General features: G+C 40.6%; 1 protein-coding gene across 7 annotated transcripts in view; it reads left to right on the forward strand.

The window, feature by feature from the left end:
* The first annotated feature begins 692 nt into the window (after positions 1-692).
* fhod3b (formin homology 2 domain containing 3b) overlaps positions 693-24,740 on the forward strand; it is a 115,309-nt gene continuing 91,261 nt past the window's right edge. For 2 of the 7 annotated variants that reach the window (XM_026939908.3, XM_026939909.3), the window contains exons 1-3: positions 693-1,471; positions 11,222-11,328; positions 18,334-18,398. In XM_026939908.3, the coding sequence (XP_026795709.3) occupies positions 1,307-1,471; positions 11,222-11,328; positions 18,334-18,398 (337 nt within the window). In that variant the 5' untranslated portion in view covers positions 693-1,306. The remainder of the gene's footprint in view (positions 1,472-11,221; positions 11,329-18,333; positions 18,399-24,740) is intronic. The other 5 variants (XM_026939910.3, XM_026939911.3, XM_053232851.1 and 2 more) reach the window with 4 other exon arrangements.

Here is a 24,740-nt window from a genome sequence, read left to right on the forward strand (position 1 = left end):
AGCATATTGTTTTTTATTATTTTCCACTCTGATGCTTTTTCATGCTTCAGATGGTCATAACTGTCTGATGTTAGTGAAGATGAGCAGCAGGCGGCAGTATTCAAATCTGGGTAACTGCCAGTATCACTGGGAACCTTGTGATACTTTTGTACAGTAGCACATTCATTTTAATTTTTCACAGGTACGCTCCTGGGCAAAAAAATGAGACAAGCCCAAAATGCCAAATATTAAGCTTTTAATGGTCTTAATGACAAATCATTGGTTAGAAAATTCACAAGAATGAAACAAATGCCCTCCTGAGAGCTCCTGTGCCACTATTTGCTCGTTTACTTTTGCTGCAGTGGACTGATTGTTTGGGGAAAAGCTAGAAACAGGGAAATTCACTTATATAATATTCTTTTACGCAAAGGTAAAATTATGATAATGATTTTACCTTTGCGTACCAGGAGATTATATAAGGTATATAAGGTATATAAGGTATATATATATATATATATATATATATATATATATATATATATAAGACTAAAGTTTCATTAGCTTTCCTAAAGTCTCAAGGGGCTCTTAAGTCAAATCAGCAAGAAAAAAAAAAAAAAAAAAGTGTAATTTACAGGATAGACCCCGTCTATAACTATTAACAGTAGGAAAAGCAGTGCGCATGCGCGGCACATATACCTCCTCTGCGCAGACACCAGGCTACCTGCTGTTGGAAACGAAGCTTGAATTCACTGCAAAACCCTAAAGCGAGAGAGGGATGCTGCAACCGCGTTTAATATCGTGAGGAGCCACAAGGGGGCGCCCAAACTCAGTGTTCCGCAATGAGTGCGCGCGCTGGATGGCCTGAGCCGGACGGAGTCACAGACTCCAGCAGTTCTCCTCCGCAGACTCGCTGCGTCTCTGTCCTCCTCCGCACCTCGTCTCAGCGCTGTGTCCTCGGACACCCCGCTGCTCGCGGGACACTCAGCCACTCCTTGAGCTTAAGGAGAACCAAAGGAAGCACGGAGGAGTCGGGATAGTTTATATTTAGTTGCTGTTTTGCTTTTATTTATAGCGGGTTTCATCCCTGCGGCGCTTCATGACGAGACGGAGCGCGGAGCTCGCGGCGAACTGACAGCGCGCGCCTGACTCATGCTTTCCTATTGCAAGCCGCTATAAAGGCGCACTGCGACGAAGACTTCTCCCCCCCCCCCCCATCTCTCTATCTCTCTCTCTTTCTCTCTCTCTCTCTCTCTCTCTCTCCCTCCCTCCCTGGCGCTCTTTACTTGCGGACTTACTCCTAAGCCTCCTTGCATGGATGTAGGCTACCATGGCTACGTTTGTGTGCAGGGTGCAGTTTCTAGACGACACCGATCCGTTCAACAGCACCAATTTCCCGGAGCCTACTCGACCACCTCTCTTCACCTTCAGAGAGGACATACCGCTCATCAACCAGCTCGCCGGAGTGCACAGACTCCTCAAAGCGCCGCAAAAGGTAATCACACGCACAGCCAGAGCATCTGGAGAATAGACTCCAAAAAAAGTGTGGAGATAAGATGAGAGAAAGAATATGTAGGAATGAAGACTGCTGAAGTTGCTGATGGAGAGAATACTGCAGAGGCAGCAACAAGATGCTGCAGTCTGAATCTGTCAGATATCCTGGAGATCACAGGGTATAGATTATATTATTATAGATATTACAATAATATTCCAATTATATATAGATATTACAATATGCATCGCAATAGCTACCTTAACACAACACCCTTGATGAGACAGGATTAAAGATTTGGGCTAAGACAAGTTACATTTTTTTGGATGCCATGATTCATCAAAACACCCACAGAAACATTGAAACAATAGTGTTTTAATAACGGACTCATGCATATTGAATATCAGGGTATTTAGTGTTTTAATAACGGACTCATGCATATTGAATATCAGGGTATTTAGTGTTTTAATAATGTATGCATATTGAATATCAAGGTGAATATCAGTATCATGTGCCAATACCACATTAACTAGGCATTAACTATTAACAATATATTATGCAGCTCTCATCCATAACCGGGGCTCGTGCACGAGTCATGACGACACACCAGTTGTTGAAGTGCTTCACTGTTCCTGCTCTTACCAAATAAACAATTGTTTGCTCCATTAAAGGTTTGTTTGGGATGTGCTAATCCATAGGTGGTTTGAGCAAACTCCTTTCATAGATATCTGTAGCATTCCATTGTTGTAGGTGTGCTTACAGGCTGTACTATCTGGAATAAATGTATCAGAATAGCCCAAGGACTCAGCACACTCTAGAATACCTCTGCTCTTATCCAAACCACTCTCTGACTACAGCCCCATTCTAGACCATTTTCAGCACATAAACAAAGCATTATTTCGTGAGCTGGGTTTAGGAGTGGTGCTGTTGTGGCCATGAGGAATGCTCGGCAGCTGAGGGCCATGCTTGGGTGGTAGAGGTATGTGATGTCCATACGCTCAGGAATCTCCAGCTGTCATTGTCTCTATTAATGCTGTCCAGTTTGTTAGACAGACATACCTTACTAGGTGACTGACATACACACAACTACAGCTCAGATGTTTACAGTCATTATGCAGCATCACTTTGGCTCTACATTTGAATGTCAGTATTGATAGATCCTGAAAAAAGAAAACAGCATTGGAATGGGAAGTTCTTGCAATGTCCTCTGTAACTGTAGAGATAAAAGATGCTGTGAGTCTTACTTACACCATAATGAAACACTTCCTGTTATGCAAATTGAATTTTCTAAATAATACTCATAGTGGAATAATCTTCTTAACATATCTATCTAACAGACACTCACTGTTGCTGTGCTGTGGAATGGATTTGCATTCCTTTGCTGGTGTACCAACCTGAGATACAGTGCAAAACTATTTTCCAGCAGAGATGTAGCGTATCAAGTCATTCACGACTACAACACTGGCAAGGCTCCAAATGAACATTTTTTTTCCTTCTGTCTCTTATTGCCATGTAAGCCAGTTGGCGTGGCCATGCATATACCATTTTCATGTCATGTCATAGCTTGTCCTCGTATCATAATTTTGGGGGACAGCTTTTTGTCTCTCAGCAGAATTCTTCTTGAAACACTTACGAAAATTAACTTCACAGGCTGTCCGTTAAACACTTCTACCTACTTGTGCTTTGATCAGATAGGTTTCCTGGAGTAAAGAATCAAATTGAATGATGGCCATGATGCAGGAATACACCCTAGATTGGACAGGAGACCATGCGCACACATGCATTCACAGTCTGGGGCAATTTAGAGTGGCTGATTTTCCCACTGGCATTTTTTGAGAGGTGGGAGGAAACCGGAGAACCCAGAGGAAACCCACATGGACACATAATCTCTGATAAAACAGACATGGTGCAACTAGCATGGCCAGTATGCTTTGGATGTCTGCATTAAACTGCACAGAATACTATTTTCAGAGAAAATAGTCAGACTTGCGAAGTGTCCCCACTGCAGTACTTTATATTTCCCACAAAGTCTTGGTTATGATGTAATTCTTCAAAAGTATATGCATTTCATGTCCTTATACCAATTTGCGATCATCACCTAATTGTAGTCTACCTCTTCTTTTCCGAGGCAAACACAAGTTAACAACTATCCAAATGGCTTTGAGAGGAAAGTCTAAGTACAGTATATCACTAGAGGAGTATTTGATTATGGGACTTTGCATGCTCCACATAGCTGATATGTTTATATTTTACACATTCATGCCAAGCACCTGTGTTCATTTATCTCCAGCCTCCAGAGCTGCTGAGAGAGATTGTTCAGACCTGCTTGGGCCCCGTGTTCAGTTGAGGCTTTCACAGTGCTTTCCAAAGCCAATCATATCCTCTGTCATCGTGGTTTGGCTTTGGTCTTAAGAATTAAGGCATCACTGGCAGACTCATGGTGCTGTAGATGCTATATATTAGCTTAAAACCTATAGACATTTTCCTGGAAGAGCATATCTGGCTACTATAGACTACTAGATTGATAAATAAGTATTGAACTTTAGTCTTGATTGTACACTTGCCAAGTATACATAAGATGTTGCACCAAACCTGATTATACAAGATCCTTTTATCCTGTTACCCAAAGTCCATATGATGCCTTCTTAAGCCTCTTCTGTTCTTTCTGACCACAACCAGGATCTAACTCATTTGGCTACCCAGTAGTCTCCTAATTCAACATTTCTTCTCCTAATTGTTAGAGATGAGAGGCTGGCAATAGCTAGGAATGCACCATCCCAAACCAAACATGGTAAAAGTACAGATTTTCTATCCTCAACCCTCTGCAATTCAGCACTCAGCATAGACAATCATGCAGCTAACACAAAGCAGAGCAGTGCAGGGGAAAAAGGTCTGCGGTGCCCAGGCAGGCCGATGTGATGAGCTCACATGATAGCTAAGCGTTTAGCATCTGCTTGTCGGTGAACCAGTTGGCCTCGTCGATCTGAAAAAAAATCTATGGTTACCATGTTTGTTTGTTGTCTTCTCTTGAGAGGGAATAGCTACATGGCAGATATTTTTACTGTTTGCTGTTTTTCATGACACAGAAAGATTGTTTAGGGCTTTAATTCTGGTAGCAATTACATGACACTGGGTTAGTTTTTTTCTCGTTTAGCTATAGGTACAGGTGTACATCCAATGTGCTACCCATTGTGTGTTTTAGCAACAAAGTACTTCCTAAATAGCATGCACCAAAGAATACTTTGTAAACTGAGAGGCTCTGTTAGTATCATGGTGAAAGTCAGGGCTCTCCCAGGTGATGTTTTATGAAATATCTCACTCCTCAGATGACGCATTCAAACTGTGCTGGTCCACTATATGCTAAAGCTTTATGGGTGTGTGAAAAGGAAAGGTGGAACAAAAGAATGGCTTAAGTGAATGGTTCTATTCAAAGTGTGAAGATAACTGCTTCCCAGTGCAGGTGATTTGCGTAAAAAAAAAGTGCTTGGACATTGTTTGTAAAGCGCTTGCACTGTTGCTTCCTAATGTTACTGTGAGGTGTGAGGAAGGATCAGAAATTGTAAGCTGCTAGAATGAACTCACCCATATGTAATGTGGGCTGCCGAACTGTTTTGACCAGTTAATGAACTGACAAGGTCTGGAGCAGCATTAATTGGCTTGTTAAACAGAAAGTTGCTTCAGAAGTGGCCCCCTATTCAGCCTGATATAATAAGATAATTACTATAATCAGGTTAATAATAATTGTCTTTTTCAGCACAGTGTATTGTATTTTTCCACGTGTGAGATTTAACACACATGCACACACATAGAATGTTTTATTGAATACAGCCTTTCACTGAGGCTTTTTTTCAGGAAGCCTTTTCTGTCTGCACATGAATTTCGCCGAAATTACAGAGTGCAGTAATGAGAAGTTATGTTAAATGCTGTAAAATATAGGCTAGGCCTTCATGTCTGTGGCTGCAGTCTGGATTAGCCTTAGACATTGTTATGTAGAGTTGAGGTTTTGCAGCTCTGCGGCATTTTTCTCTACGTTTTTCGCCGCTGTCTGCAGAAAAACATCCATACTGAGAGCTCTCAGGGCTTCATGCGCAGGCCTCTCCATAGCATGTCCTTTTGAGGGACAGAAGATTGCTCTTGTGGTCCCTTCCACACCACTTGTGCATTTTAATGAGATTGCTAATTGTGCACTTCATGTTTGGATGGACACCGCAGGCACTATTATAGCTAGTGAACAAGAGGCAAGCTTGTCTTTTGTGTAAACGTGCACGGCGAGATGACTATGTCTGCTTTTGACTAATTAGTGATGACAAAATATCCTTCTGTTTAGCTCTACTTTTGATGTAGAGTCACGCTTCAGTATTTCTGGAGCTGAAAATGTGAGGATAGTGATTATATTTATATTTGTAGGCATGGCTTCGGTGGCTACAGGTGTTTGTTTCAAATCCAACACGATAGCAGCAGCTAACCCTTAACAAAGAAGGGGCCAAGTGTCACCGTGCAGTGTTTTAGTAATGAGTAGACTTTGTACTGGACTGACAGAAAAGATTTCTACTAACATAATATACAGAAGAAGAAAAAAGGAAAGAAATTATACAGTATACTTTCAAACGTATGCTGTGGTTTATTTTGCCTTCATGTTTGCTAAAGCCCTGCTTAGAGATTAAATTGAGGATGAGATTGAGCATGTGGATTTGGAGGGTAGTCTTGGTTCCCAGTGAGCTTTTTATTTTTAGTGTGTCCCGGCCTCAGGCTCTGCTCTGTGGTTGAAGGGAAAAGGCCAGGTCTGGTCCTCAGCTTCAGTCTCCTAGCCACAAGGTCACCAGGGCACAATCTGGGTGGGGACACATCATCGCCTCCATGAATCCAGGTGCTCACATTAGCAGCTCTTTCACCGATCTATGTGTCTGTTGAAATGTGTGATAACGTGTTTTTATGTTGCAAGATCATTTTAGACATAGCCAAATTCAAATCTGCGAGATCATGGGAAGGGGAAGGACGGGGGAGTCCCACCTACCACTGGTCTACCACTGACTGGCCACTTTGACCAGGAAGCTGTATATTCCCACAGGACTCAGCAGTTGTGTTAATGGGTATATTTTGATTTTACGCACTGCACTTTCTGTTGTTTGCTTTCAGATTAATATGTTAGCCTTTCCTTTTAACTCTTTCATGACCATCTATGGCATCTCTTCAGATGTAAAAGTGTGTGAGGTGTCAGTGTGAACAGCGGCGAAGGTGTTCAGATTAAGTCATATATCATTTAAAGTGGTTACATTGAACCGTACTAATCTTCCACAATCTTTTCAAGAGATTTAGATAAACACCATCCAAAGTAAGCAAAGTACAAGTTGAACAAATAAAAGTAACAAAACCGTTTCACACAAATTGTAGATCCTGCCTTTAGCTGCTCTGTCAGTCATATGAGGCGTCTGGTTGAGACTTTTGCGGATTTCTTTTGACTGACCCTACTGTTCTGACACTGTTCTGACAGATCCCACTGTTCTGACACTGTTCTGACCGATCAAGCAGAGCTAAACCTCACTTGTAGCAGCAGTGAGAAACTCCATGACTGACTCACAGACTGATGCTTATCACTTTTCTTTGTTCATTCTGGGCCTGTTTGGTAATCTAAACTACCTGCATTGGGTTTCCACCGCTGAAATATTTGGGTCATTCTGCGACCGATGGAGCACAGCTGGATTCTCCAGGAAGAAAAAAGGAAAAAAAGATTAGGTGGCTGGGTTTTTTCCCTACTAAATTACTTTGCCAAGTCATGAGGAAGCAGCCAGTTTTTTTGGACTCATGGAGTTGTAAATACAAGCATGGGTGTCTTGGCAGGAGAAAGAAGTGCAACACTTCAGTCTAAGGACCTAATGTAAGGGCCTCATAAGCTCAGTAACACATACATTAGCATTCGGCTACTTGTCAACACTGTTAACAGAAACTTTATAGCCCTGTTGTTTAATTTAATGTCAGTTCAGGCTTCTCAAAGGCTGTTGTTAATATTCTACAAATTATATTTCTTACAGCAAACACTTAGGCGTGAAATCCAGAAATGGTTCCAAGTTTAGGGACTTAAGTCTGTAATGTAAACAAGTCTACAGAGACTACTGGGCTGAGGGATGGGGCGAATGAGAATGCCATTTGTCTCTGTTTTTTTCCTTCTTAAATGCTCATTTTCATGCCACACCCTTTCCCTACCTCTTTCAGGCATGCCCGTTCATGGGCGTTTAAATATAGTTGGACTAACTTTGGCTCACACATCTGGGTTTCCTGTCGTTTCATGATCCGTACTGTAATTTGGTCAGGAGTCCTTGTTTTGGTCAATGCTTTAACCTCTCTGTCCTGCATCAGCACTATGATCAGTACATTCATTGGTAAACTATGACATCTGTGACAACTGCAGAATGGGAGCTCTGGGGTGCTTTTAAGGGATACTGTCGCTCCTTGTGGCAAAAAAAGACAGTAAAACACTGTCATGCTCAGATGTGATACAGAGTCTCAGCAGATAGACCTAGTGACTGTAGGGATCAAAGCTGTTTAATGGCTTTACCAGTTAGCATCCTCTCTCTTCTCCACTTTTAATTAAGTTACTATAATTTGTGCAGAAGGATGCTGAACCACATCAGAGCAGCAGAAAGGCAGCTGAGGTTAGGGCTTGTTTACATTTGTTTGCTGTAATGACTTTGCCTGCCAAAATATTCTTTGTTCAATTAGGAAAGTAGCAGCCTTTTCACTTGGTATGCGTTGTTTACCTGAGCTACCTGTTTCTGCACTTAGACCCTGAACAGAACGCAATAACTAAGGAATAAAACACAACAGGGTGTGCTTTTATAGGAAAAAAAAATCAGTGGTGTTGGTGCAGCCCATTGCCACCCTGAAGTCGATTATTTTCCAACATTTCATTCCTCTTAAACCACAGCAATTTGACAACCATTACAATTTTTTATTTATTAAAGAATGACACATCATGCATTTATAATTACATTTAATGTTGTGGAATGTCTGCAAGACAAGTTAGTTCCTGTTGTCACTTACATTATAACGACTATAAACAGTCATTCCCTCACCAGCGTATCTTTTTCTCTTGATGTTTTTCTTGAAGGTATTGATGTTACCAAGAAATCGGAAAGCGCAAAGTCCTCAGTCCTGAAAACTTCTTAAATGTTAAATAAACGTCTCCTTACACAAAGCTTCACCATATCAATGATGCTATGAATTATTTTCTTTGTTAAATAACACGTTTATAAATTTGTTTATTATTAGCCTTAGATTATGTGGCATGTCTGCCCTATATGTTCCCGTGAAAGAGTTGTTACTATGGAAACAATTGCATATTAGAATAAGTGCATTAATATGGGCCTGTGATTTAAATTACAGCCCGGACTATTGTCAGAGCTGGGCTTATAGAAAATTTATCAACACCTTCTGACCAGTCAGGTTCAAGAAGCACAATATATTTCATTCTGCTTGGACTTTCATAAGACTTTACTGTTTGAATTGAATGTTTACTATAAAAATTCAATTCAAACAGTAAAGTCTTATGAAAGTGGCTTTGGTCAGCACTCTTATGACAAGGCTTTGGGCAGCACTCTGAGGAATATGGCTGTTAATCCTATTAACATGAAGTCTTTCTTAAGACTTTCTACATTAGTGCCTTATGGACAGACACACAGTGAACTATGTACTTACACATAGACACACTGGACTGAAATCAGTCTTGGATATCTTTCTTAGAATGGTTATTGTCATTTAGTATTATATGTGGTTTTACGTAAACTGATCCAGAGCCTGCTCTAATAAGTTTGTGTTATGAGAGATGGCCCAGACTGCACTTTTTATCTCCTAATATCTAGACATTCCATTGTCTGATTGAAAGGTCACCTGGAAAGTCAGCTGGACTGTAGATAAGGTTGGCATAACATCATTTTGTAATAACAGTTCAAATGCAAACTTCAACAAGTGTGCATGACACACCAGAATTAAAGGCTGTATATAGGTCAGGAACTGGACCTTTGAGATATGACCTCTGAGGCATTCTAGACATGTTAGCTTAAATAAACTCCACATATTACCAGCACATTGAGGATATTCATACCCGTCCCAGGGGCTGGGCTTTGCACGGACAACCAGCAGGCTTGTTCAGGCCAGGGGAGGTTGGGGCTTGAACTGTGCATGTGTGTGTATAATTAGCATGTTTAAAATTGGGGCTGACCTGGCTGACTTGTTGATTGACAGATCACACTGCACTCTAACTCAAGCCCCCTGGGAGGCTTCAAATCCTATCATTGGGCTGTAATTGAGTGTCAACAAACAGGCCTGCCTCCAGCAGGGACTCGGCAGAGCTTAAGAGCAGACCTCATGAGAGCAAACCTGGTCTGTTGTCTCACAACACTCCCATCACATGTGATAAATCAGTTCATTTGCACGTTACGTTTAGTTAGTTAAAGGGAGCGCTTTGAAGCCTGTGAAGTGATGACAGTTTAGCTACCAGGATAACTAAAGATTTACTGAGTGAGCTTAGTGAAACAGTTGCCAGAGATACAGAAATTGATTGAAGTTATGTAGTCTAGAATTAGAAAATCTAAGTAAGAAATATGTATAGGTGAAATCAAGAAATGTTTGTGACTTTTTATTTTATTGTTTTAGATAGATCTAGATTTATTTATTTTATTTAGATAAATCTATATCTGGAAAAAGGCCTATCTGGATCACTTTACTGAGCAGACAACATACTGTATATTGGTCTTACGGTTGGTACAAATAATGTCTAGTATTTGCAGTCTAACTATATGAAAAATATAGATTTACATTAACTAGTTCACCAAGCAAGGGCAATTGCCTCACTAGTTTAGCAATTAATAAGTCCTTAAATACAGTGATTTAGATATTTGATTGAACACCATAAATTCCTCACTTAATTGCCAATAGTGGGTAAATTGTAAAAAAGATTTTGTTCAGAGCTTTTGACTGCCAGTGTTTTTGGTTATTAAATGGTGCTGGCATAATATTTAATAACAAATAAGCATATTTCTTTTCCCTTGGCCATCTTTACACACTGTACAAACAAGTTTTGAGATTTTTACAAAGCATTTGGGGATGACTACAGGTTAAAACAAAAGCCATGCTTAATTGCAAAAACAAAACCTACCTAATCAAAAGGACCAGAGAGCAAAAACCAAGAGATAATAGCAAACACACATGAAACTAAACCCGATGAACTAGAGCTAGAATGGCACAAACACTGTCTATGGTGTGCATGTGTGCATATACTGTATGGCGTGGTGAATTAGCTACAGAAGAGCACTGGAGATGTTGAGCAGTTCTAGGAGAGCGTGGGACTGGTGATTCTGGGAGTTGGAGTTCCTAGAGTTCTGAACATTCGTGACAGAAGACAACATGCATATTGTCCAATCACTGACAGCATGCAATTCAGGTGAAATATGACCCTGACCATGAAAGCGCTCCACTCATAGAGCAAATGTCACAACATGCCAGTTTTTATGACACTGTTTTGTCATGAAAATCTTTTTGCAGAGTCTTCCTTATAAAACAGTTACATTAATTACATGCTCATAAAAAAAACAGCTGAGAAGATTATTTAGTCCTCACGGCTACAGAGGGTTTTGCATCTCTGCTGCTGTAATATAATTCTTTTACTTCTGTAAAGGCACATATTTGACCAAGATCTTGTACAGAAAATGGCTTGTGGAAAAATCTTACGGAATGTATGTGCATTTTTCCTTCCTGCAGCTCGATGACTGTGCTCTGCAGCTATCTCATAATGGAAGCTACCTGGATCTGGATTCTACTCTGGCAGAGCAGAAAGATGAGCTGGAGGGCTTCCAGGAGGACGGAGGGTAAGCACTGGGGTCCAGTGTTGTTTTGACCAAGTTATCTATAGCATATCCTTTAATATATAACATATGTTTGGAAAAAAAAGTTGTAATATTTTGCATTTCCATTTAAAGTTTTGATTCTCTCTTTAGGCCAGGGTAATCATCAGCCAGCAAAGAGTGAAGTGTTTCCAGAAGTGTGCAGTTTATTTTATAATGAAGTTTATTTAAGTATTGAATAATTCATTAGGCTATACATCAGTGTCTAAAGCATTACATGTTAATGCACACAAAGCCTTCTCATTACAAGTTAAGGCCCATAATGAGTTCCAAGCTGTTAAATAACATTCCTAACATCCCAGCATTGTATCAACTATTCATGAAAAAGATTCCTTGGAAGACACCCATAGAAAACTGGAGTTTGGTTTTACACGTTATTACGTTGGGTTTAATATTACAGTACATGTTAAGCATGAGGTATTTGAATTCTCTGCGCTGTAATAAATCACTCAAGAGTATTGGTCTGATCTGTGAGCCATTGCAGTATGGTAATCAGATCTCTGATTGTATATGAAGGCTCTGAGGTATACATGGACCCTGGGACAGGGGTCATGACAATGTGATCATTGTTTTTCAGCAAGATTTTCAAATCCCCAGCCACAAGGATCGGTATTCATTTCCTGCTCACTGTACTTCACTGGCTGATTTGATTCTATTAGGAATGATCAAGATCTTTAATGATAGCCAACCTGGTTCACGTCAAGTGACTGAAGTAATAACTTGTCTTGACCTTTACTATATATTAAACATTTAGCGCCAGAAAGTCCGGACCTTTTCTGTAGCATGTGCATGACAGGGTAAGGATGACACAAGTACTTGTTCCTTCCAGAACATTTAATAAGGCTGAATAGACTTGTACCTGTGAACTGCTGCTGTAATCTTAATGAATGTGCTTATGCCAGGACTCTTACTCACAGTATGTGAATACTGAACATCATTTCGACACATCTAGTAATGTTTGACTTTATAGTATGCATTTGTAGAAGAGTAGAAGAGTAATGATTTATAATCTCACAATCCAGTCTCACCCAGAAGAGAATGGGCTCCCTTTTGAGTCTGGTTCATCTCAGAGTTTCTTTTTCATGTTGTCTCAGGTTGCTGTGACCTCTGGCTTGCTCATTAGGGATCTAGATCCAAATGTCTATTGTTAAAAGTGCTATACAAAAAATAGGATTGAATTAAATCATATGAAGGCTCAAAGGGCAGTGACACATTTGTTGCTTACTTGATGTCAGTGGTCCTGGTATAACCATAAGCAAAAATCTTCAGTTTAGTCTGCATACCTGCCCTGTGGCTTACATCAAGCCCAACTGCTAAAACACTCTTGTCCAATGCTCTCTAGAGACATTATGAAACCTTTCTGCAAAGGATATCAGAAAGACCTAACAATCTCAAGGCAACTTCACATCATACCCCGGATTTTACATGGCAGTCTTTCTTCCCCGACTCTGAAAATACCTGGCTTGATTGGAAAGAGTTAGGGTGATGTCATGTCCGCACATTAAGTAGCCTGGCATGGCTCGGACATAATCACATCAGTTAATGAACTCCCAGAGAGGATGCTTATCTTAAACCTTAATCGTGGTTTTAAATGGCCATTTAACCCTTGAAGTAAAGCCACAGATTTAGATATTTTCGTATATACCTAACAGGTTCTGGTCAGAAGAATAAATTTGGTACAAAAAGTCATAAACATCACAGCATATAAAGTGAAAATTCAGTCTTTGGCCCATTTTATTAGATGCTCCCAGTTATCTTTTCTAACCACTGAGTTGACACAGCCCCCAGGATCCGTCCACCACTGTTGATGTCAGACTCACTGTTGGCAAGTGAGCCCGTTATTCAACAAGACCACAGGTATTTGTAGATATATTTATGTAAACGTAGAGGCCGGCCCTGTCCATTGACATTGTGTTTTCACTGGACCAGACTCAATGTCAGTTTGTCGATTGGAACCAAAGGCATAGAGAATAAATGGAAGTACTGGAGCCTGGAGAAGAGGCAGAATTTAACCACCTCTGTGCTCTTTTAGCAGAGGCAGGGCAGTGCCAACTCTTCTCTCTCTCTTCCTCTACCTCTCGCTCTTTCTGTCTCTCTCTAGACCCATGCAGAGTGTCTGAGTGGGCTGTAGAGAGGAGAGGAGGACTGCATTACTGTTAATAACAGGGTAATTCAGCACACAGTGCTTTTATGGCCTGGATAAGCTCAAGTTTACAGCCCCCACCATTTACTGCTGTTGTGTTCTATGATTACTGAGTCTAAAATATGGATGAACTATGCAGTTAAATCAGACCACTTTGACCTTTTCTGTCTTCCAGTTGCTATCTCATGCGATTTATTTCTGAATTAGGACATTATTCCAGTACTTCTGTAGTAAAAGTGGTACGCAGAGTAAAAGCATGTTTCTGCTTAAGGACAATGAAAAATTTTCATGAATTTTTCCTAAATCCGAAGCTCAAGCTGTTTTCCTGAACACTAGGGCTCTTTTTTTCAGTAAGGATCGTGGGTAATGGATACAGATCACAGGTTGCATTCCGCAGGCGCCTCAGTCATATGTAGTCATTTTGGGACCTGATTAAGGAAAGATCCTCTGACGCCTCATTCCGCAAGGTGGATATATCCATGTCATAGTGGGTTAGTGGCCATAATCACTACCACACCACAGTGTCGTGGAGGAGATCTATCAGCAACCGTGACTCAGGGCCCCATCTCCAATTCTGCGTCGTTGTTAATGTTGACCCTAGTATTGGCAAATTTTCAGCACATTCCAGAGAATCACTCTGTCTCCTTGTCTCCTGAGATAAAACTCTGGAAATTAATGAGTAATAGCACAATCTCTCTATTCCTCTTCCCTTTCCTTTTTTTTTCTTTCCCTCTCAAATCACTGCTATTTTTTTCCTGGCTGGTTTGCTGGAGTAGCTGTCGTCGGGATTGGTTAGCCTCTGGCCCTGGAGAGACGCCTAGTTCCTTTAATGGGAAAGCTTTGAATATTTGTGTGGATTACATGGATAGTGGGGTAGAACGGCACTCAGAACTCAGCTGGGGCGATGGATTCTTCCCTTATTGCTGTAGTAAATGTCAAGCAAAGGTGCAATGGCTGCAAGTGTGGAAGCAGTGAGGTTGTGAGTATATCCATGTGATTGCTGTGTTCTGTTCTCAGAGACCTTGGGGACTGGGGACTGATTGCTGATGGGACGGAAACTAGGAAACTAGGAGAGATACAGAGAAAATTTGTTATACGTAATACATTATTACCATACACCCTTGCCAAGATTTCTTCATTTTTTTTTCCCCAGCTAGGTCCAAATGTTGATTGTTAGAGATGAACTGATACTGTGTTTTCCATAGCCGTAGCGTAAAATGTTGGGCATTACATCAGTATTATCCACATAAAATGGTGCCATTCAAGCTGGACAAAATACGTATGACAAAGTTGATTAAGGGTAACAGTGCCCAGTTTCCCCAAAGCATCGTAAAGTTAAGATCATCTTAAGATCTTATCTGGAAGGGAGAGTGTAGTGTACAATGCAATGCTTATTCTACCATGTAACGATGATCTTCGTGCTATGGTTGGGAAAACTTAGCCCAGAACGGTTTCTATATTATATGGCCTGAGTGTCAGTATTGGCCTGTTATTCATGTTGGCATTGATGCTTCAGGATTATTATCAATTGTTCACAGTGGACTATACACGATTGGATTAGTGTTGCCATGTGAATAAAATATTTGTATAAAATATTAGGGTATATTCAGGTAATTTGGCTTGGTGGCTATATTTACATCATAAAATACAGGATCCACATAAGCTTTCCATTTATGAGTGTTATGTTGGAAGTAGTGTTGATTCTGCATAAGCAAGCATCAGGCTTCTCCACACTATAGTATTAACCACGTACTGTAGAAAAATCAAATGTGTCAGCTTTGGCCATCAAAAGCATAAATATGGTATATGATCCGTGCTGAGTCAGTTCTGTTCCATGAGGCATTTTTGTGTGCCATTTATTAGACTAATGCAGGCATCAGGGGTCCAGGACAGTCTGATGTAACACATCTACTAAACCGGTTAATAAGCTTATAAACTAGATCAGGTGTTTTTGACCTGTGAAGACACAAAACTTCGGCCCTCCAGGACGGAAATTGGATACCATGGATTAGGAGGAAAACATTGGTTGTAAATATGGGCCAATCCTGCAAGCTAGTCAACTAAACCTTGTGCACTCTTTTTCTACTGTCTTGTATACTTTCTCTCTTTCCCCGGTTCATGTTTTTTCTGTCTCTATCAATGGGGCTTCATAGGTGATGTATATCTATAAACAGATGGGTAATACTTGGTCAAAAAAAAAGGCAGGGCAGAGAGGCTGTCTGGCAAGTCTCCACACACACCAGGAGAGACCGCATGGGGCCTGGATTAAGCCAGAGAGGTTTATGAGTATAAATAAAAAGTAGTGTGTGGCTATCTCGGGGGCAAGAGGCTGCTGCTTGCCTCTGCTCTTTCCTCACCGCACATTTTCCTTTGGCGTCATGGCCAATACAGGAGCAAGGCTCTGCTTCATCAGCCATGTAATGATAGACCTATATGATCTTCATGTTCATACAGTTACCGTAATGCATGTTTGTGTCTAACATGGAATTCTTTCATGATAGACCTAGATAAAAAATACTCAACATCCTTGAGCTCTTTCTATGCTTTGAGGAGGAAGTATCTTTGGATGATAAGGATAAGCAGGACTGATCTTGTTCTCCTCAAAACAAAGCACGTTTTCCTCTTCGCCATAAACAGAGTTCAGGTTGGAGGAGCGACTGGGTTGCACAGAACAGAGTAAGCGTGCCTGTGTTATTCGACTCGCACAAGCATGTGCTAAAAGAATGGAAAAATCCTGAGTCATCTGGCTAAGGAAAGGAGATTGAGTCCAACTAAACCACAAGCAAGGAAGGCTGCAGATGATACACTGTTTATCACACTTTGCTAACCATTTCCATCATACATTGGGATTGTTTGGGAAGTATATCTCAAAGATCATGCAACTGCTGTTCATGCAATTCAAGGACGAAATGGAGCTGGTACTGGATAACAGTGCAGTAGATGATGGCTTTATTCTAACCCTTCAGTCACCTCTATACTTCCATCTTGTTCAACAGTCATAGCTCATATTCACTTTAGTTCTTGCTCTAAACATTCAGTTATGATAATGATTTCCTTGGGGTGTCTCATGCATATTGTAAACTCCACTGTTTAATTTGATAATGATTGTGCAGGGCAGTGAGGACCCAGGTTTTGGTTAGTAGCTGGGATAAGGTTGCAGGCATGGGGAAGCACAAAGTTTAGTACAAAATAGATCCAGTTACTGATTAGCTGAAACAGCACAGGGATTAAATTGCACACTGGTGCCATGTTGCTTTAGGAAAGGCCACGCTTACATACCCTGCCTGTGAGGCCTGTGCTTTTGGATTTATACAGGCTTGAGTCCTGTTTTTCTGTTTGTAATTTTAGCAAATTTTCTTCCTGCTTGGTATGTGTTTATGGAGTGTCTCTGTCTGTCTATCTGTCTGAGTAATAGTGTTTGTGTATATAGGGATGTAACATAACGATGAGACTAGTCCTGGATTCTTTCTAATTGAGCGATGCCACCTCTGGCGTGCTGCCAAGCAGACCATCAAACATCTTTTGTGGTATACAGCCTGTATAATACAGCAATTTTGTGAAACCCCAGTGGTCCGATCTGTGAAACTTCAGTGGCAAAGCTGATATGCATATAGTAATGATTCACCGTATCCTGTTCTATTTGTGCCAATATCCCGTTTCTTGTCCATGTTCATCTGATACTGCCTTTGTTTGCTTTTGCAACATTGTATTTTCCGTGGACTAATTTATGGAAGCTTCATTTGAGGTCAGTGTGGTGCAGTAATGCCCCCAGCAATAATGATTTCCATATTGAATTCAATTCATTACAATTCCAATGTGGAACTGGGTAGAGTGAGCATCACGTGCCAGGAAATTTTAACTCTTCATATCTGTGTGATGTATTAACTTTAAATTATTTATATGTATAGTGAAGCACGGTTCATATATACATATATATATATATATATATATATATATTAGTTTTCACAAATGTCAAAGCTTTCTTCAGTATTCTCAGTTTGCCTGGCTTCCCTCTGAGCCTCTTTTAGCAGCAATAAAGAAGTTATAGGAAATCAGCAGGGTCCAGGCTGTCATAAGGTCATGAATTTGACACTCAAGCCCACACATGGGTACATTCCCCCAAGGCGAGTAGCTCAGCCAGACCTGACCCTAATATAAGACCAGTCGTAACAAAAGGAATCAGGTATCCTGAACTAGACAGAGGTGTTATTGTAATTTGGCTTGCACAGGACGGTTTGATTGTGACAGTTTTTTAGCTCATTGGTTAGTTTCTGGAAGTTAAAGAGATAATCATTATTATTCCTCACGGATCCACACAAATTACTGGAGGGGGATACAAATGCACATGAATTAAAGGTTATAAAACAAGTAGCTTGAAATAAATACCTCAGTGAATTGGAAGACTCAGAATTCTAATGAGCTCCAAAACACCTCTGAAGAAGATGAACTAGGAAGTAGATATACAAACACTAATGATGGATCAAACAGGAAACAGGTGTGGGATAGAGTGGGAGTCGTAAGAGTACGCTGCTGAGGATGTGTCATCATAATATGTAATAATTTAAAAGAGCTTTGCAGTTCACTACTGCAAGGGAAAGTATAGAATTTTGTATTCTAGGCTAAAAACTGCTTTTTTTTCCAAACATCTTAAGAGTGAGTGAAGTCTGTAGAAAAGCTTATGGGGTTAATATATACTAAATTTGAGAAATATTTATTGTTCATCATTTTTTGTACAGGACATTTTGAAAAAAAATTCCATTTTGTAATTGTATAATTGCACATTGTGTTGTCTTTCTTGTATAATCACATTCTACCTTCTTTTTCAGGAGAGGCAAAAAGCACAGTATAATCCTACGAACACAACTCTCAGTAAGGGTCCATGCCTGCATAGGTGAGTAATATGATGCTCTGTTTGCTACACTAATGGATGTGAAAGGTCATAAGTTATCTTAAAGTCTTTATAACAGTTGCAATCATGAGGCCTAGCCACTGACTTGAAACACTGGCTAAGCCATTTGATTAAGGGCTGTTTCTATTAAAAAGTTTTGTTTAAATGCAGTATATTACTTAAATGTATTGCAGTAAGTTAAGTGTGAATTATACTGGGACTTGTTGTGTTTGCAAGAATTCTGTCATGTTCTGAATCCTTGTGGGTTTCATATGATGAGAATTTGTGGCAAAGTTGCTCCATGGCTAGTTTGAGTTGTCCATTGTTCTAGTTTATAGTCTTGTACCAAACAATTTTTTCAATAATTAAAAAATGGGATGGTCTCTCTCTCTCCCTCTCTTTCTCTCTCTCTCTCATACACACACATACACACACAGACACACAAAAACAGGTTAGGCTGACTAACCTTGTGAGGACCATCTTCTGACATAAATTAAAGCAAGCAATTAATGCTATGCTAGCCCTACATCTAACCCTAATCTTATCCTTGGTAACCAAACCTTTTGGCTCTTCAGTTTTGTGAAATAAAGGCTCTGCCATCTTTGTAAAAAAGCAGATTTCCTAATGGGGACCAGCCAAGTGTCCCCACAAGGTCAACACTGTCAGATATTCCTATCCTATTCCTAGCCTCACCAGGATATAAAGATATGCCAACACACACACTGACACACACACACACACATACACACACACACAGACACGCACATATACACACACTAACTTGTGGCTTCTTGCCACCATATGTCAATCATATTAGGTTTTATAACCTAAATGCATTCTAATTGCATTGCCATTTATAAATGTATTTATAAATCATCTGTAATTGAGACTGTGCAGAATGTGGTTGAGGTTGCTTAATGGTTTACTCTAATGTTAGGCTGTGTGGATCTGTTTAGCTTCTTCCATCTGGTTGAATACTTGTAAGCCAGCTATAGATGATCCTAACAGAAGCATGGCGGGAGTAGTGTGCAAACCCAGTATCTTACCTGTTTTGCTTGTCTCCACGTTACATTAGTGTCTAAACATGTTTCGATCATGTCACTGCTTCAGCGTTGATTGTTATGGGCCTGGGTAGTGGGCCCATGTAGTTATATCTCATAAATCTCCTGGTCAACCCCCCATGGTTCCTACACAGCCATGATGGAACATATGGGGCGTGTTAGCGGCCCTGCTGAAAGGTCAGACCAGCCTGCATTTCATTTGCAGACCACCTGAAGGGTCTGCACAGCCTGCCCCCTGCAGTGGCATAATGGCTCATACCTTTAACTGGCTGTCAGTGACTTGAGAATATTGTTCAGAAGTTCTCTTGCACTCTCTTGAGCATACACTGATGCAATAAAATTGCATGTTACTCTCATATGCAGTAGTTTAGATATAGCTGCTTCTAATACATATTTAGTTTTCTTTAGTACCTAAAGAATCTTGTATTTAGCTGGTTATTAGACTCCAGTGCATGCGGATGGACATTGTTATGACCGTCTCCATCTTGGAAGAGTCCTGTAATTATTTAGTCTGGATTCGGCTGCTGTCTGTGTACAGGATCTTGTAGCCAGTGTTTAAGACAGATGTCGGCCTGTAGGCAGTGGCACATTCCCAGCGGCGTGGTGCAGAGCAGCCAAGCACACGTGGCTCACAGAGTCTCCATTCGCCATAGTGCCGAGGGGAAAATCTAACCCGTATTCTGCGAAACCCATTAAGTCGCGAGCTGTCAGATTTTAATTTGTACTTGTGCAAACGTGTTATTTAAGGGCACAGACGAGAGAAATCGCCCGGAGATTGAAGCTGAGTTATCTCTCTCAGTCATTCCTCCACTGATTCTTTTTACTGATTCTGCATGCAAAAACCACCTGTGGAAACTTTTGGAAAGTCTGAAACTATTTGCCGGAGATTTTTTTTTTTTCTGTCCAGTAGCGAAGGCTGCCTGAGCTGTTGGCAAGGCCTGAGAATCAGACTGGAGAACTGCTATGAACCAGGCCTGCTTAGGCACCTGCCCCAGTTTCCTCTTCAGTTTTTCTGCTCTTCTGCTGGAAGCCAATTTGCTGATGAAAGATGGCTAGAGCTTAATACTGTTTCTTTTTGCTTGGGACTTGCAGAATTCTTTCTGAAACTGCTGTGCCTTTAAATATTCATACTCATTCTTTTCAACGTCAGAACAGGTGTGGATAAATTTATCTAGCCCAGTCCCATGTTTTAGTTGTCCAGAAACTGTCTAAACTAAAAAGCAGTAGCTAACGTAATATGTTAACCTTTAAGGAACTACTTGCTAGTTTATTAATACAGACTAAGGGAAACAATAGAATTTAAGATGATCCTCTCACAAAGTTTCAAATGTAGTGCCTCATGTTTTCTTCCAACACAAAAAAAAACAACAAGTTGTTGCCCAACATTTCAGGACACATAAAAGATATTATTCAAGTCTGGTTAGTGTTTTCATTTTCTATTATTATACATGTTTAACTGCAAGGTGACTGAGTGTAGTAAGCATGAGACTTATATGAAAAAACTTTATTTTGCTTGATTTCCTAAGCGTTTCCACATAAAAGTGTGCATGCTAATTAATCCACCTAGTGTCAGCCAGATAGTGTGATGTGTGTACTGTAGCAGATGGTGTGCTTCAGAAGCACATGCTACAGTTATAGCATCTAGTTACGTCACACCGCCATGAAGTGCATTAAACATTAAACATAGCCAATGTATAAAATGGAAACTGTTGAGAATATCCACTGTCCACTTGTCGAATATGAATTACAAAACCATTAGCCTGGACACAAAATCTGCTTGTCCCAGATGCACAGCCTATTGTTTCCTGTTTCTGCAGTATCATTTTACTGCCAGTTTATCTGTACCCTTAGAATGCACAAATAGATCCCACATATCATGGACATGTTGGTTTAGTTAGCGTTTGGTTCCTCTTTCTCCCCCTTCTGCTCCTGGGACCTGTCCTCATCTTGTCATCATTTCTGGTAGCAATGATAGATCACTATTTCTGACCAGTTGCATGCCTGTGTGTGTTTGGAGATCTGTTTGGAGGAAAAGGTGGACCCTGGGTGGTTAAAGGAAGTCCTCTCTAGTGTTGGTCCAAAGCTTAGTGTAGAGATGAGCAGAACGAGACAGCTGGGGCTTCTTTAAGAGGATGATGAGCTATGTTGACTAAGATGACACCCACCTGTCACTCCGTACTGGGTTGTGTGTGTGTATGTTTGTGTTTGTAAGTTATAGTGTAAAATTCTAATTCTATGGTGACTGTAGGGCCCTCTATGTAAACTATTTTTATCTGCTATGTGTCACACTGTTCGTTGGACGTGATGAAAGGAATGCATTTGCAGGTATTATGGTATTCATAGTCATGCCATATAGCTGCGTGTGCAGCCAGCAGTATAACTCAGGACATGAAAGTGGAATGTCAGCAGGTCAGGGCAGGGTTAGACTGATGACACACAATGATGTGAACTATTTTTCAGCACTCATGACTACTTTCTAACTTTTCATAGCCTTTAATTTACCAGTTCTGCACAACTGTACCAATTGAATCACTATTCAATTGTTCTTTTGAAGAGAAAGCAGTTTCAGACAGCTGTCCTGCAGCGATGGAGCCCAGCTGATGTAGTCAGGTCATCTAAATTTAACCAGCGCTTCCCCAGGGTGCCGCTTTAACGGTCGATGTGTTGAAGATCACAGATAAAGCTGTTTATAATCATATTGTTTATTTCAGGGCATGGTAATCATAGCTCGGCCTTTCGTGAGTAATCCCTGTCATTTAAATCGCTTGTGGGGAACCTCAAGGGACTGAAGCATTGAAATCTGGCGGAACAGTAACGTACACAACAGTTTATTGGTTCTTTACTGCTAGTGAAAAGCACCAATCATCATCAGAGGGTTAATTCCTAGAGCCCACAGGCCTCCACATCGCCTCAGGAGGTGAACTGTGGCTATCTGACAGTACCCTAATTCAGGCACTGTTATCATAGACACATACACACACTTAAACACTTTTTCTTAAGCACAGTTAAACACAAATGATCGTAGTCATTTGTTTAATGCTAATCAGCTTTGACATATGCACTGTCTCAATAAGGTCCAATTTAGTTTGCACTCTATTATACCCCAAATATTAAATATATTGCTGGTATGTTACAATACATTTCGACTTCACACCTTTGAATAAAGGTTCTGAGCTTACTAAAGTGGTTCTGAAAGGAAAAATGTTGTCATAGAGTTTCACACAGAATGTTTAATGTTAACTGAAAAACTTTAAGGTTTTAGATCTAAAAATATTAGAGTATGTAATATGAGAATATTTAAACAAAAATGCTAAATTGTAGGGTGTTCTTTGTAAAAAAAAAAAAAAAAAAAATGCTTTGTAAGTCAGTGTAGATTTCCTGCACTGTTTCTCCTGTTGGTGTCCCTCTGCACATCAGAGACTTCAGAATGAAACAAAGCTGCCATATTACATCTGTGCTCTGCAAGAAACTTCACCACAACAGGTACTCTGAATGATCTTAAACATTCGAGGAATCTCCTGAAGTTTCCATCTGTTTCCATCTATTTTGATCAGCAGCAGAAAGCTCCCAGTTTGCTGTTCTATGGCCGCTTTAGCTCAGTGTAAATTCAGTGCAGAGACTGATGGTGGTGGAGTGAGACAGTAAGTGCTCGGCTCTTGTCTTACTGATGCATTATAAGCACTTTAAGCCTGTTTCTTTCTCAGTGTATTTTATTGATGTGTTTGTGAGAATGCTGAGGTTTCACGTTGAGCTCTGTTTACTCTTCTCTTCACAAAACCTGTGATCATCCAAATAGCCAAATATAACCAGCACTTCCACAGCGCTGTGGTTTAACGGTCCAAGTGTTGAACATCACAGACGAGGCGGCATAGAAACATGTTGTTTATTTTAGGGCATGGTAAACATGGCTGATGAGCCACGCAGCCTTTCGTGAGTAATCTCTGTCATTTAGCATGCTTGTGGGGAACCTCAACGGACTGACGCAGCGAGATCTGGCTGGAACAGTAATGTACACAACACAGCTTATGGTTTCTTTACTGCTAGTGGAAAGCACCAATCATCATCGGATGGCTAATTCTCAGAGCCCACAGGCCTCCACACCGCCTCAGGAGGAGGTAAACTGTGGCACTGTAATGATAGACATTTGCTCATGTGAATATTTGGCTGTGGACTGTATCCTCGGTGTGTGGGGAGAACTGGCTTTCGTAGCTCCCGTGAGAGTGAAAGTGTTTACCGGATGAGCTAATGGTTTACTGAGGTCCACTGTGCCAGCGTAGCTCTTGACGCTGTGCTTTGTTTTAATCAGGGCATGATGACTGGGCTGCGCTATGTCAAAACAGGGCCAGACCTGTGATTAATTTGGATAAGGGCAAAGTTTGCTGCCATTAAGCCCAGACACTGTTTATTTCTCTTAACTTCTTCCGCACTACAGATAGACACTATGTATTTTTGAAGCTGTTAATATAAATGAGGCCGCGAGCTCCTATGTGGAATCAGTGCCATGGTTTTAATGCTGGGAACGAGCAGCCCTATAAATGCATCTGTTTTGTTTGTAAAGCAAAAGCTCTGAACGCCCCTAATGATCCCACCCTGTGGCTCCATTTAATTCTGACCCCCTCATGGTTGACAGTTAAAAGCACATTGTGGTTCTCGCCCCATAATAGGGATCCGAAGTGATGGAGTTTGGCTCGTTGGCATAGATTGCACTATGCACTAGAGTTAGATATATATAAATGCCACAGAAGCAGGGCTATTTTTTCACGATTCAATTAAGCAGAGCATTTAGAGGCGTATAATATTCTGTGAAGTTGACACACTTTTCTAATTAAGTGATCTTTGACTTTGCTTGTCAGTGAATTTTTTTCCAATTAAACCCTCTCTATAAAAAGGAGGCCTACTGATTTAAGAGGTCGGAGTAGAGTAGAAACAGTATGAGCAGCAAAATGAACGTTTATAAAATAATGTTTCACTTTTTCCATTCTGGCGTGCAATTCACAAATTCAGACACATTCTAACTTCCCAATGCCCTCTGCTATGATTTGAGTAATTATGCTTATCCTTTGTAGGTAAGTACAGTATATGTCGGCTAATATGCGGGCTATTGTTAGCGTAACCCACATCACAGGTGATGAGCTCTTAGAGCACAGGTTCCCAAGCCTGGTCCGGGAGAACCCCTTGTCCTGCACATTTTAGTTTTTTCCCTGCTTTAACACACCTGATCATCTAACAGCTCTTCCTCAGCTGAAGTGAGTGTGTTAGAGGAGGGGAAACCACTAAACTGTGC

The sequence above is a fragment of the Pangasianodon hypophthalmus genome, chromosome 1 (assembly GCF_027358585.1).
Source record: "Pangasianodon hypophthalmus isolate fPanHyp1 chromosome 1, fPanHyp1.pri, whole genome shotgun sequence".
NCBI classification, from domain to species: Eukaryota; Metazoa; Chordata; class Actinopteri; order Siluriformes; family Pangasiidae; genus Pangasianodon; species Pangasianodon hypophthalmus.